Source organism: Prionailurus viverrinus, chromosome B2 (assembly GCF_022837055.1).
Source record: "Prionailurus viverrinus isolate Anna chromosome B2, UM_Priviv_1.0, whole genome shotgun sequence".
Classification (NCBI taxonomy): domain Eukaryota; kingdom Metazoa; phylum Chordata; class Mammalia; order Carnivora; family Felidae; genus Prionailurus; species Prionailurus viverrinus.
In genome coordinates, this window is record NC_062565.1 from 179,082 (window position 1) to 193,656 (window position 14,575).

Sequence of the window (14,575 nt, forward strand, 5' to 3'; positions counted from 1 at the left end):
GGAGGGAGGAGAGGGTGGGTGATGGGTATTGAGGAGGGCACCTTTTGGGATGAGCACTGGGTGTTGTATGGAAACCAATTTGTCAATAAATTTCATAAAAAAAATAAAAATAAAAATAAAAGTTAATTTCAATGATTAAACAAAGGGGCAAAGTAAAGGGTTACTATATATTTTTGTCCCCTTCCTATTCTTGAAACACTTGTGTCTTTTCTGTATGTTTGAAACTTTTTCTAAATAGTTTAAAAAGTTAGTTTGAAGCTCATGGATATAATGCTTGTCTCCACAGGTACATGATTTTTGATTATTTAACATCTGTGTCAAATATATTCTTTAGTTACTCTACTGTTCTTCCATTTTGCTTTTGTCCTATGGTGAACTATCTGTTGGCCTGCATTTCTGGTTCTTGCTACATTTGTCTCAAAGTCATTTTCTTTTGTCACCTTCCTTCTTATTTTCACTGTGCTTTCAAAATCTTGAGAAAATTTTCTCTCTAAGGATGTAGAAGTTCTCCTTGTTTTCATCACTGCCAATACATTTTTATATTGAGACTACACAAATAATTATGTCTTAATTTAGTTTCCATAAAATGACTCATTCACTTCAATTTGGACAGCAATTTAATAAACATCTTAAATTCTGCATTATGCCTGAGGGATATAGACCTCCACAGAAATGTGTACATCAGTATGAAATGGGTTCTCTTAAGTTCAGCTCTGAAGGGACATTTCAGATTTTTCACTGACTGTGTAGAACAAATTCTGATTTATCTCCATTTGGAAAAGACCATGCCATAGTCTCTATACTCTTGTCTGTATTCTTCACCTCTAAATATGTGGCATGTTCCCACCTTCTTTAAGGAATCTCTGTAAATAACTCTACTTCTTTTTAACTTTAAAAAATGTTTATTTTTGAAAGTGAGAGAACACACACATGCGAGTGGTAGAGGGACAGAGAGAGAGGGAGGCAGAGGATCCAAAACAGGCTTTGTATTGACAGCAGAGAGCCCGATGTAGGGCTCAAACTTACAAACCCTGATATGATGACCTGAGCAGAAGTCAGACACTTAAGTGACTGGAGCCCCCCAGGTGCCCCTGAAAATAACTCTACTTTGTATGATCTGATGCTTCTGTCCTTCTTAGGTTGAGACACATTTTTATAAAAACAGCCTTGTACACACAATAAAATTCAGAAGGACAAAAATATCTTATTTTTTTAAAAGATATAAAATATTTGGTTCACATGCTATTTAAATTTAAAACAGGGAACACAACATACATCTATAAAGAAAGGCAATTGCATGGATTTTAATTCAGATGTGAGGTGATATTTCAGTCTGGTTTGATTTGCATTTTCCTGATGGTTAGTAGATTAGATATCTTATCATATACCTGTGGGTCATTTGTATGTCTTCTCTGAAAAAAACGTCTATTCAAGTCCTTTGCTAATTTTTAATTTTTAATTTTTTTTTTGGTACTGGGTTGTAGGGATTCCTTATATAGTTCAGATATTAACCCCTTATCATATACAGGATTTGCACATATTTTCTCCTGCTCTGTAGGTTGCCTCTTCTTTTCTTGATTGTCTCCTTTGCTGGGTAGAAGCTTTTTAGTTCAACATAGTCCCACTTGTTTAGTTTTGCTTTTGTTTTTTGTGCTTTGGTGTCACATCCAAAAAAATCATTTCCAAGGACAATGTCAAGGGGTTTTCCCCTATTTTTCTAGTAGCAATTTTATGGTTTTAGGTTTTGTGTTTAAATTTCAATCCATTTTGAGTTGATTTTTGTATATGGTGTAAGATATGGATCCAACTCCATTCAATTATATGTGGAGATCCAGTTTTCCCAGCAATTTTATTGCAGAGACTGTCCTTTACTCACTTGCTTTTATTCTTGGTAGAAGATTAGTTGACCATGTATGTGTGGGTTTATTTCTGGGCACTCTATTCTGTTCCATTGATCTATGGGTCTGTTCTTATGCCACTACCACACCGTGGTGTTTGCAAGAGCTTTGTAATGTAATTTGAAATCAGGAAGTACCTCTAGCTTTGATTTTATTTCTCAATATCAGTTTGAGTCTTAAGAGTCTGTTTTGATTTCGTATGAATTCTAGGATTATTTTTTCTATTCCTTTAAAAAATGCCATTGGATTTCTAATAGGGATTACGTTGAATCTATATATCATTCTGTGTAGTATGAGTATTTTAATATTATTTGTTTTTCCAAAGCACGAACATGGGATATTTCTCCATTTATGTCTCTTCTTCCATTTCTCTTGTCAATGTTTTATAGTATTTAGTGTGCAGATCTTTCATCTCCTTGGTTAAATTTGTTGCTGAGTATTTTATTCTTTTACCATTGTAAATGTGATTGTTTTCTTAATTTCTTTTTCAGATAGTTTCTTATTAGTGTACAGAAGCACAACTTATTTTTGTATGTTGATTTTGTATCCTGCAAGTTTATTGAATTCATTTATTGATCCTAACACTTTTTTTGTGGGTGGCATTTTAGGTTTGTTTTGTTTTGTTTTGTTTTGCTTTACTTTACAAGATCATGTCATCTGTGCAGAGAAACAATTATATAGCTTCCTTTCTTGTTTGGGTGCCTTTTATTTCTTTTTCTTGCCTAATTGTTCTGGCTACAACATCGAGTACTATGTTGGAGAGAAGTGGTGAGAGTGGGCATCCTTCTCTTGTTCCTAATCTTGGAGGAAAAGGACTCAATTTTTCACAGAAAAGTGTCTTTCATAGTTACTCCATATTTATCATTTCTGTTGCTCTTCATTTCTTCCTGGAAGTTCAAGTTTGCACCGGGACACGTGCCCATTTAGCTTGAAGTACATCCTTCAGCTTTGCTTTTATCACAGGTCTCTCAGTGATGGATCTTTTCAATGTTCTTTTAAGTGAAAATGTTTTAATTTGCCTTCATTTTTAAAGAATATTTTGACCAGATATAGAATTCTGAGTTGACAATTTTTTTTCTGCCAACATTTTAAAATTGTAGTTCCACTGTTTTCTAGTCTCCATGGTGTATGATGCTAGGGCAGCATTTACTTAAATCTTCTTACCCTGTATGCATTTTGCCATTAAAAAAATCAATGTATTGGCTTCATAATCACACCACCTCCCTCCCCCCCGCAAAAATTGATATTTATGGGAATAGAAATATGGAGAGAATAAGTCCTTGGAGAGAAAAACCCCAAGACATTAATTCCCAGGATGCCACTGGGGAGGTTTTCCAAGATTTAGTCTGTTTGTTCTCTGGTTAGAATGAGAGATGAAATTTGCTGAGATTCAATCTTTTAGATATAAGCTGTTTGTAATAAAAATGGACATAAGAAGTTTTGAGCAGCCAGAAGTGTCTCTGATAATTTAACCAGAGAGACATCTGATCTCTGAATTCTGAGCAGACATTATGTCATTGTAAGGTACGTGCAGAGAGAAGTACAGGGCAAACTGGCTGAGAGAATGTTTTTCTGATGTTGGGTCAGGGTGCCTGGAAGGTGTGGGTGGGGATAACTGGGAACTCTTTGAATATAGGCTGTGAAAATCAGAGTGGGACACACTAGGTGGCTCCCAGCACAAGTCATCAGCTGCGAAGCTTCAAACTCCCTAATCAATTTGTGTGTGTATTTTTTACTTTTTTTGTTACAGTGTTTTTCAGAGTAGATTGTTATCAAGTATAGGTGTATGTTTTCATAGAATTTCTTAGTGTGTGTTTCACAAAGAGAGAAGATAAAGGGAAGAAGGAAGTGAGGGAGAAAGAAAAGAATTAACTGAGTAATGTCTTAATGTATGTGGCAGGTTCTAGTCCTAGCATTAGAGTGCTACATTGCACCTTGTGTCAGATAGTTACATAACTTTGCAGTAGTATTATTGTTAGTGGAGGATGGATGGTGTGACCATTCAGGAAAAAGGAAAATAATTTTCAGAACTATAGTATAATCATGTGTTTTCACATGGGTATATCTCAAATCCCTGATGTTTATTCTGGTTACAATGTCCTTCAATCACATATGTAATTCTTGAGATGAACCCTCTTCCCTCTGCTACTAATAATTCCATTTAGAATATTTCTCCTCTTGTCCACATCCATGGAAAACAACTCCTTGACTTTTGTGTCCTTTCACTAATCATATAATTATTTAAAATTTAAAACTGTTTACTGATGCTAAATAATCACTAAGAATCACTAGTGTCCTTGAAGTCAGTTTATGATAAAGGTGATTTGCTAAAACAACAACTGGCCTTACGTGGTTAAAAACCATTTACTTGATTGCAAATATCCATTCCTGACTTTCTGTGTTGTTGGGGGCTCTGATAAAGTGGAGGAGTCCTTTGTGACATAGCATCACATTCAGGGGAATACTGCAGGTACATTGTAGATTACTGGACTTAGTAAAGCACAGATCTGACCTCTTTGGGGTAATTTTAATAGTTGACAAACACTGAACTGGTAATAATAATCTACTAGTTAATTCAATCAATATAGAGACAGCACCAAAAACAAAAAAAGTTCCAGTTTTAGATGCTGGGGGGTGCAATAGTGAATAAAATGGACAATAGTTTTTGTTTGTTTGTTTATTTGTTTGTTTGCTTTTGGAGCTTATATTTAAGTTGAGGATGAAAGACAACATGTATGATAAAATCCAAGGTACCAGTGTAGGACGAGTGCCATTGGTGACACCATAGCAGGGAAGAATGACACAGTATGCTTTTCTCATTTTTTGGTAAATTAACACAGGGCAATCAGAGCAATCTACATTGAGGGAGTGCCTGTAGGGCAAAGACTAAGAGATGTGGGGATTAGTTATGCAGATTTCACAAGTGTAAGAGTGCCCAGACCCGGACAGCTGTGCCCGGACCCTGAACTGAGTGTGATTGGTGTGTTCCAGGAACAGCAGTGAGCCGGGGCAGCTGAACACTCACAAGGGCAGTGGAAATAGACTCAGGTTAGTTTACTGACTTTGAATGTTTACTCTGATAAGATGGGAATCACTAGAGGGTGTAGCGCATTAGGCTTATATTTAGCAGAGTACTCCAGGATGCTGCTGAGAATGGCGGGTTGGGCAAGAGTGGAAAGACTGGCGCAATAACCCAGATGCCTGAGGAGGTGGCTTCACACCCAGGATCACCAAGCAGACAGGAAGAAAGGGACTCTGCACCTGTGTTCATGAAACACAGGAGGTTGCAATTTTCTGTTCAGTCCTTTTCAAAGTGTTGATATTCAAAGTTATGCTGCCTTCTAAAGGAAGTTGAGACGTTTCACCCTTTTCTTTATTTGGAAGAATTTGTGTGAGTCGCTATTATTTCTTTCTTAACTATTTGGTAGAATTCGCCCGTGCAATATGGACTTGGTGTTTCCTTTTGGGGAAGATTTTAAATAGCAGTTCTGGTTTCCTATAGAGTTATCAATCACATTTCCTCTTTGTTACTGAAAGTTTTTGTAATCCACTTTTGGTTTGAATTAATTTGTAAATTACATCTGCATTGTTAAGTTCATTGGCATGAAGGTGTTCACGATGACTTTTACATTGGACATTGACTTTCACTAATCTTTTTTTTTTTTTTTTTTTTTTTTTTTTAAATGTTTTTTTTCAACGTTTTTATTTTATTTTTGGGACAGAGAGAGACAGAGCATGAACGGGGGAGGGGCAGAGAGAGAGGGAGACACAGAATCGGAAACAGGCTCCAGGCTCTGAGCCATCAGCCCAGAGCCCGACGCGGGGCTCGAACTCACGGACCGCGAGATCGTGACCTGGCTGAAGTCGGACGCTTAACCGACTGCGCCACCCAGGCGCCCCTAATCTTTTCAAACTTCTAGGTTTTTATTTCATTGACTTTGCTCTGTTGTGCTCTTTTCTACTGTAATGATTCATGTTGTAATTTTCATTATTCCTTTCCTTCTACTTTCTTCAGACTTGGGTTGCTGGTATCCTTCCTTTATCCACCTGGCTTCTTAAAATGAAAGTTTAAGGTATTGGTTTTCAATATTTTTTTCTTTTCTAGTGTATGAATCCAAGGCCAAAAATTCCCCTCTATTTCTTCCTTTAGCTGAAGAACAAGAGCTTTGATATGTCTTATCTTCATTATCATTCACTTAAAAATATTTTCTAATGCCTATTTCTCCTTTTATCTGTGAATTACTTGGTGTGTATTGCCTAACTTCAAGCATTTAGTGAGTTTCTAGATATCTTTTTAGTGTTTTCTAATCCCACCATAGTCAAAGAACAGTCTTTGGATGGTTCCATCTTTTGAAAATTTTGAAGCTTTTTTTTTTTAAAGATTTTTTTTAAAGTAATCTCTACCTTCAATGCAGGGCTCAAGTTCATGACCCCAAGATCAAGAGTTGCACACTCCACCAACAGAGCCAGCCATTTTTTTTTTTTTGGTAAAGACTCAACCTATGCTTGATTTTTTAAATGTTATGTGTGAAAATAATTTGAATTCTTTTCTTGTTTTTCATTCATGCATTGTACTCTATACAGTTTGAACATCCACAGGTCATAATCACTCTTGCTTTATATAGTATTTCTCACCTGTCTGGAGTCTGTTTTCCCTTGTGTGTGCCCAGATGTGCACCCATTCTGCAGTTCTCAGTCTCTTTCTGCATTTCCATTCCTCTGTCTAGTATCCCTTACTTCTTCAAGAACTTCTTTTAGGGTATATTTAGTGTAGTGATGAATTCTCTCAGTTTGTGTTTTCTCTGCGTGTGTGTGTGTAAATTCTTTCTTGTTGGGTTAAGTGTTCTATATATGTTAATCAAACTTGTAAATGATGTTGTTCAGATGTTTATATTCTTACTGACTTGTTGGCTAATTCTTCTGTCTGCATACAGAGAGGTATGTTAAAGCTTCTTATTCTGTGGTGGATTTGACTGTCTTCACTAGTTCTGTCACCTTTTGAAGTTGGGAGCTTACATTGGACTATGATATTTTGGACCAGTAATCAGCAGGAGACTCTCAGTGTGGGTGGGTAAGTATAAGTTTTTCCAATTCCTTAGGTCAAGGGCCCACTTTTCAGTTGACAGGGTGGTGATTATTTTATTTTACAAACAGCAAGGGTTTCTTTGTTCTTATACTTCCTGTGCCTTTTCTCTCTTCCTCAGGGTTTATGCTTTGCCTTCTTCTAATTTTTTTCCCTTGTAGAAATTCCTGCTAAGTGTGGAGCACTTTTCTTTTTGGGCTAAAATATTTGGGGTATATTCAAAGTTCTCCCACTGTTAGGACTTCTCACTATTTCCAGTTTTTCTCAACTACATCAACAGCCCCACTGCCAGGCTGCAATCTTGTGATTACTGATCCTAATTGTGTGTTTTTATCCTCTCCTTACACAATATTTGAAGTTTCTGGGCTTTGCATCTCTTAATTTTACTGAAAGTTTGGGTGGCCAGGAAGGTGCTGGTTTCCTGGGGCTTTTATGTATCTTAGAAGAAGAGGGAAAAAATCCTCACAAGGCTATATCTGCATTGCTTCCAGAACCTGGAATTATAAGCTCAACATTCCCCTTACTTGTGTGTCTTAAATTTGTCCAACCTTGGATTCTAATATATTTGTGAGGTTATGGTCATGTCCCACATCTCCTACTTTAAAAAGTTCTCTTTATAGCTGCTTTTGTTAATCTAATGTCATTTTACTACATATGAATTTATGAGGTATGTTAATCTTCAATTTTATTGTAAGTAAATTTAGCTTTACTGCTCCTAAATATTCTTTACATTGTAGCTCACTCCTAGGGTCTTCCAAATAGTAATCTTGCCTTACTTAACATCTATGATGTAAAATTAAAAATTCAGAAAAATTAACTCACTGTTATTGTTACATTTGCTCCCCAGGCAATGGAGAACGTCACTACAGTGAGTGAGTTTCTCTTACTTGGCCTGACCAGTGTTCAGGATCTGCAGCCTTTCTTCTTTGTGCTTTTCTTAATCATTTACTTGATAAGCTTGGTTGGAAATGGAGCTATATTGGTGATCATTATTTTGGAGCCCAAACTCCACTCCCCCATGTATTTTTTCCTGGGAAACCTTTCTTGTCTGGACATCTGCTATTCTTCGGTGACACTGCCCAAGCTGCTTCTAACCCTCTTGTCCACTCGCAGGGTCATATCTTTCCTAGGCTGCATCACTCAGCTACACTTCTTCCACTTTCTGGGCTGTTCTGAGGCCATCTTGCTGGCCATTATGGGCTTTGACCAATTCGTGGCCATCTGCTACCCACTTCACTATGCCATGCTCATGAACCACCAGGTATGTGTCCTCTTGGCTGCCGTAGCCTGGCTCACCAGCTTCCTTTATGCTCTGATGCATTCTGTCCTGACTGCACGCCTGAACTTCTGCCACTCTCTGAAACTCCACCACTTCTTCTGTGATGTGAAGCCTCTCCTGGAACTGGCCTGTGGTGACACGCAGGTCAATCAATGGCTTATTTCCATCATCACAGGTGGGATTTCCATGGGTGCCTTCTTCCTGACTCTTCTCTCCTACCTCTATGTCGTTGGTTTCCTTCTGTTTGAGCATCAGTCCTGCAGCACACTTCACAAGGCTCTGTCCACGTGTGCTTCGCACCTCATGGTGCTGTGTCTTTTCTATGGGCCTGTGGGCTTCACATACATCCGTCCAGCCTCAGCCACTTCCATGGTTCAGGATCGGATGGTGGCTGTTATATACAGCGCAGTCACCCCAGTGCTGAACCCACTGATATACACTCTTAGGAATAAGGAAGTGTGGTTGGCTCTGAAGAAGATCTTCAGGAGGAAGTTTTGTTGAAAGACTGCCAGGAGCACCTCTGGGACTAACAGGGCGGATGTCTGATGTCCATTAAGAGTCATCCCTTCGTTTTGGTGAATGGTCTACTTGATTTGTTTTTCTCTCAGGGATTTGTAGCACTTGTCACTGTGTTCTGCACTTATTTATGTATAATGATTCTTGGTTCAGTATTTATTCACTGATTTGCTTAAGAAATGGTCATTGAGCGTATGTTATATCAGGCAATGTAGTAGGGGCAGAAAACACAGGAGTGAGAAAAACTCCACAGTCTTGTGAAAATCAGTTTAGTGTAATGGGGACCACCCAACAAGCAAACCCGTAAGTAAACATGTAAGGATAATAGTATGGGATTGAGAACTAAAAGGAGGTAGGAAGGATGAGGAGCAAATGGGATGGGCACATATGATATAATAAAGAATTTATGTGCTCTCTGTCCTGAGTTTCTGAAATAGAGCTTCTAAAACTCTCAGAATTCCCCAAGTGGCACAGTGTCTTTGTTATTCATAAACCACTTGGATCGCACCTGGGATTATGCTCATAAGATGACCTTATATGGGCCCCAAGACAGCTTCAGGATGGGGCTGGTCCTGCCAGAAACACCAACCATATGGCTAGAGGTTTGTAGCTTTGAGGTGGTGATACAAATCTGACTTCCAGAGAGGAAGGAAGCTGGAGGCTGAGCTCAGCTACGTGGCCAGTGATTCTGTCAGTCACACCTGTATAACAGAACCTTAATAAAAAGGATACCATGGCCAAGCAACCTTCTTTGGTTGGCACTGTACACTTTGAACATTGTGATGGTTGTTTTTATGTGTCAACCTGACTGGGCTAAGGGATGCCCAGAGAGCTGGTAGAATGTTATTTCTGGGTGTGTCTGTGTGAGGGTGCTTCTGAAAGAGATAAGTGTCTGAACTGGTAAACTGAGAAGCTGAGCCAAGAAGCCTCCCCCCCCTCCCACGAATGCAGATGGGCATCATACAATCCACTGAGGTCCTGATTAGACTGAAAAGATGGAAGAATGTTGATATTGACCTATTATAACTAACCAATTCTTAGTGGGTAGAAACACCACATTTCCTTAGATATGTAATTAACAGAGTATCCATCAGACAAGATTCTGTACCAGGCAGCAAGGTTGAAATGAAAATTAAGGGCATCTGACTTGTGTGGGTTGATGGTAATGGAAAATGGATCATAGGATCTCCAGTTCTCTGAGTTCTTTGTCCATGTTGGATATTAACAGCTTATCAGAAATGTACAGAGCAGTAGCAGATGGCAGTGCAGCTCCAATGATGGATGGGCCAAAGGGGGGACACAGGACAGATTCCTGGGGGTTCTTCTTTTTTCCCCAAGTGGTGAAATGTCTCTGAGGTGATCCTTCTTAGCATCAAGCTGCTCTGCATGTGTAATGGGATGAAGCAGGTAAAATTATTCCTATGCTTTCCTATGTAGTTTTCTCAGTTAAGTTTTGGGGTAGTCAAAATTTACATGTTTGTGCTCCTAAGCCCCATGTTGTCCAAGGTCAGCTGTAAATGACAGACACTAACAAGAGAACATAAAAGTCATCAAAACAACTTTGGGCTTTTGAAAATGTAACCAAAAGTTGACAATACTTTACCTAGATAAACCAAGAAAGAGAAGATTCAAATAAATACAAGTACAAATTAAAGGGGAGACAAGCTTGATACCACAAAAATACACAGAGACTTATGAACAGTTGTTCACTTTGGATAGCTTAGAAAAAAATGAAAAAATTCCTAAAAACACACACCCTAATCTGAACAGATCAATGATGAGTAAGGAGATTACAGCAGGGTTAAAAGCCCTCCCCCAAAAGATCAATCAGCTCTACAGATTTCTATCAAACACTTAAATAAGAATAAAGTCATTCCTCCTCAAATTATTTTAAGAGAAGGGAACACTTCAAAACTCATTTCACGGGCAAGCATTAACCTCAACCAAAGCCAAACAAGTTACAGGCCAATATCCCTGATAAATACAGGGATTTCCTCAGTAAAATACTAGAAAATGGGATTCAACAGCATTTGTAAAGGATCATACAGCATTATTAAGTGGGATCAATCCCTGGATTGAAAGGGTGGTTCAAAATACACAAATCAGTAAATGTGATGCATGCACCACATTAACAGAATGAAGGTTTAAAACTGTATGTTCATCTCAGTGAATAAAGAAAATGCATTCGACAAAATATAATATCCTCAGATCAGACTAGGACTTCAATATTCAGGTGAATACCTGATAGTGTATTATTGGAAAGTGATGTCATCATACTGCCCACTAACAGAAAGAAATCAGGGATAAGTAGATGTATGAGTAGATAAAAAATGAAAACAATCAGCATGAAAATGGACAAGAGAAACCTAACCTCAGTTATTAGTATTTATTGAACAACTGGCCACAGACTATTGTCACGCTGCTTGGTGCGACACAAGACTGAAAGCATTACTCAGAGTCCAGATGGTTTGAAATGATGAGAGGCTGGAGGGACTGCACCAAGAAAAACTTCCTTAAGCAAGAGAGGGCTGGGTAGCTCTCTTGTATTTATTGGGGAGTGAACAATAGTATGTGGAAATGAAAAGAGAAACATAAGTTAATAAATCATGTGAGACATACCATGACTTAACTATGTGAGTGTCTATGCATATACACTGGCAAACTCACCAAGAATGCATGGGGCAAAGTAAGGGGTAAAGGTGGACTCAACCTTCCTTAGTAACCTGAGCATTTCATCCTGGAAAGAAAAACCCTTCTGCTTCTTCCAGCACGTCTTGTGTTCCCTTGGTTGAGCAGTTACTGTGTTCAGCACGTGCTGCATTCAGCACGCACTGCTCTTGCCCTACTTTATCTCTCCTGTCCTCTCTACTCCTACAGACTATATGAAAAACATACAATGTTCATGGAGAACATTTCCAGAATTTAGTAATTCAGGTAATTAGAAACCATAAAAAATAAAATTTCAGATTTGGAAAACAAACAAATAACCACAACGACAAGAAACACTAGAAATTTCAGAATGGAAAATTTTAAGAACTCAAATTAGGAGCTGAGCAGATGGATTTAATAGCAGATTAGACATGCCTATAGCATAACTCAAGGAACTGGATGTCACCAAGAGCAAAGCACAAAGAATGTACTGCACACGGAACAAAGAACATGCCTTAAGCAAAATTTGAAGATGGTGGTTAAAAATATGCCAAACTGGAGGTACCTGGGTGGCTCAGTTTGTTAAGTGTCCAACTTCTGCTCAGATCATGATCTCATAGTTTTTGTGAGTTCAAGCCCCGTGCCAGACTCATGTTGACAGCTCAGAGCCTGGATCCTGCTTTGGATTCTGTGTCTCTCTCTCTCTTCCCTCCCCTGCTCACACTCTGTCTCTCTCTCTCTCTCTCAAAAATAAATAAACTTAAAAATATTCCAAACTTGAAAACATTAATCCGTTCTTAAAAAGCCCAAGTAAACCCAGGCATGACAAATAATAAATTCTATACACAAACGTATTATATTGAGATTGAAGAAGAGTGTGGCAAAAGAAAACTTAAAAACAAGAACAATAACCTCCAAAAGAACCATAGGAAGATTGAAAGATGATTTTTTCAACAGTAACAACAGACTAGATTATTTTTAAGAGAGGAAAATAATACCTTCAGTGGGTGAAAAAAAAGAACTAGAATCCTAGAATTTTCTACATAATGCAGTATTCTCAAAAATGAAAGTTAAGGGGCGCCTGGGTGGCGCAGTTGGTTAAGCGGCCGACTTCAGCCAGGTCACGATCTCGCGGTCCGTGAGTTCGAGCCCCGCGTCAGGCTCTGGGCTGGTGGCTCAGAGCCTGGAGCCTGTTTCCGATTCTGTGTCTCCCTCTCTCTCTGCCCCTCCCCTGTTCATGCTCTGTCTCTCTCTGTCCCAAAAAATAAACGTTGAAAAAAAAATTAAAAAAAAAAATGAAAGTTAAATAAAGACAATTTCAGATAAATACAAGTTGACATCTCACTAGTAGCAAACAGGGCAGAAAATGATCACAAGTGGACGGTTTCTAAGTAGGATGAGAGAATCAATAATTTAAATATATTGGCAAATCTAAATGAATATGTACTGCATAAAATAATAATAAAGGTAATATGCTGTGAAGGTTGAATTACTTATAGAATTAATATCCGTTACAGCAATAGCCTGTAAGTTGGGAGAAGGTAAGTGGAATTAGAAGGTCGCAAAGTATTGTGCTGGAGGGGGGTAAAATACCAACTAACAACTGAGTTTTATCAACCAAGGATGCGATTTTTTGTTTAAGGCATAACCACCAATGACCAGGTAAAGAATGTATAGCTTCTAAATTGATAAAGGTTGTAAATAATTCAAAGTTTATAAAAAGAGAGGAACAAAGGAAAGAAAAGGACATAGGACAAGGGACAGAAAGAAAATACAAAATGAGATAGTAGATTTAAACTCCCAAATACCAGTTCTTACTTTAAACTCAAATGGATGACGTACTTCAGTTAAAAGGCCAGAGTGTCAGGCTGGTAGGAAAAAATCCCTGACAAGTCGATGTTGCTTACAAGAGCTACATCATCCCAAACAGAAAGGTGCAGAAAAGCTAAATGTAAAAGACAATGAAAGTTATATCATGCAAATATTAACAAAAGGAAAGGTTGTATATCTATATTTATAGCAGAACACAATTTTTAGGATGAATGGTATTATCAGAATGTGATGGTTATTTTTATGTGTCAACTTGACTGGGCCATGGTTTTCTCAGATAGCTGGCAAAATATCCAAATATGCTGGATGTTTCTATGAAGGTGTTTTTGTATGAGATTCACATTTAAATTGGTAGACTTGTAAAGTAGACTGACATCTGTAGTATGGGTGGGCCTCATGTAACCAGCTGAAGGCCTGAAAAGAACAAAAGGCTGACTCTTCCTAAGCAAGAGACTTCTCCTGCCTGAGAGCCACTGAATGGGGACATCAGTGCAAACTGCTGGCTGTCAGACTTGAACTGGGTGCAGGTTGTGGACTTGATGGCCTCCATAATGACGCTGGCCAATTCCTTATGAAAAATTTCTTGATGGATAGATAGATAGATGATAGTTATAGAGGCGATAGATTATCAATAGATAGATGATAGGTGATAGATTATCAATAGATAGATAGATAGATAGATGGGTAGATAGGTGACAGGATAGATAGATGATAGAGACATATAAAATAATAACACACACACACGTACACACTCTGTTCTGATTCTCTGGATAACCTTGATTCATGCCCAGGGATAAAGAGGATCACTAAAAATCAATGTATATTAATTCATCTGTAAAATGAAACAATTCTAAAGTTGTATGCTCCTGTTTTTAAGTGGCCTCAAAATATATAAACAATCTACAACACCAATATCGAATATACATAGATTTGTAATTACATGGTGAAAATGTTACATTTCACTCAGTAACTGTTAAGACAAGCGGACTAAAATGAGTAAAGATTAAAATTTGAACTATAATTACAGATGAGTTCATCATGATCATCATAGGACATTAAATTCAATGATTCAGAGTATGTGTTTTTCAAAAGGCGCGTGGAACATTTGTAAAAATTGACTATACATTGGACCATTAAAAGTTTTAACAAACTCAGAGAATTGAAGGCATTCAATATGTTAAGTTAGTCATCAACAACAAAAATAAAATATTTATTTGGGAATTAAGGACTACATTTCTAAACAATGCATGGGTTAATATAATATTGCATTGGAAATTAGGAAACATTTTGGAATGAGAGATAAATGACATTTCAAGTTAC

At 37.8% G+C, this 14,575-nt stretch overlaps 2 protein-coding genes across 9 annotated transcripts in view; both read left to right on the forward strand.

The window, feature by feature from the left end:
• Window positions 1-14,575, forward strand: part of LOC125165718 (olfactory receptor 2G3-like) — a 278,541-nt gene that overhangs the window by 149,445 nt on the left and 114,521 nt on the right. The window lies entirely within an intron of this gene.
• On the forward strand, window positions 7,832-8,761 carry LOC125165720 (olfactory receptor 12D3). Its single transcript, XM_047858922.1, has one exon. It carries the CDS (start codon window positions 7,832-7,834, stop codon window positions 8,759-8,761), a length of 930 nt encoding a protein of 309 aa, XP_047714878.1.

Excerpts from the sequence above, each read along its gene's own strand:
- LOC125165720 (XM_047858922.1), top strand. The coding sequence starts at position 7,832 with ATGGAGAACGTCACTACAGTGAGTGAGTTTCTCTTACTTGGCCTGACC.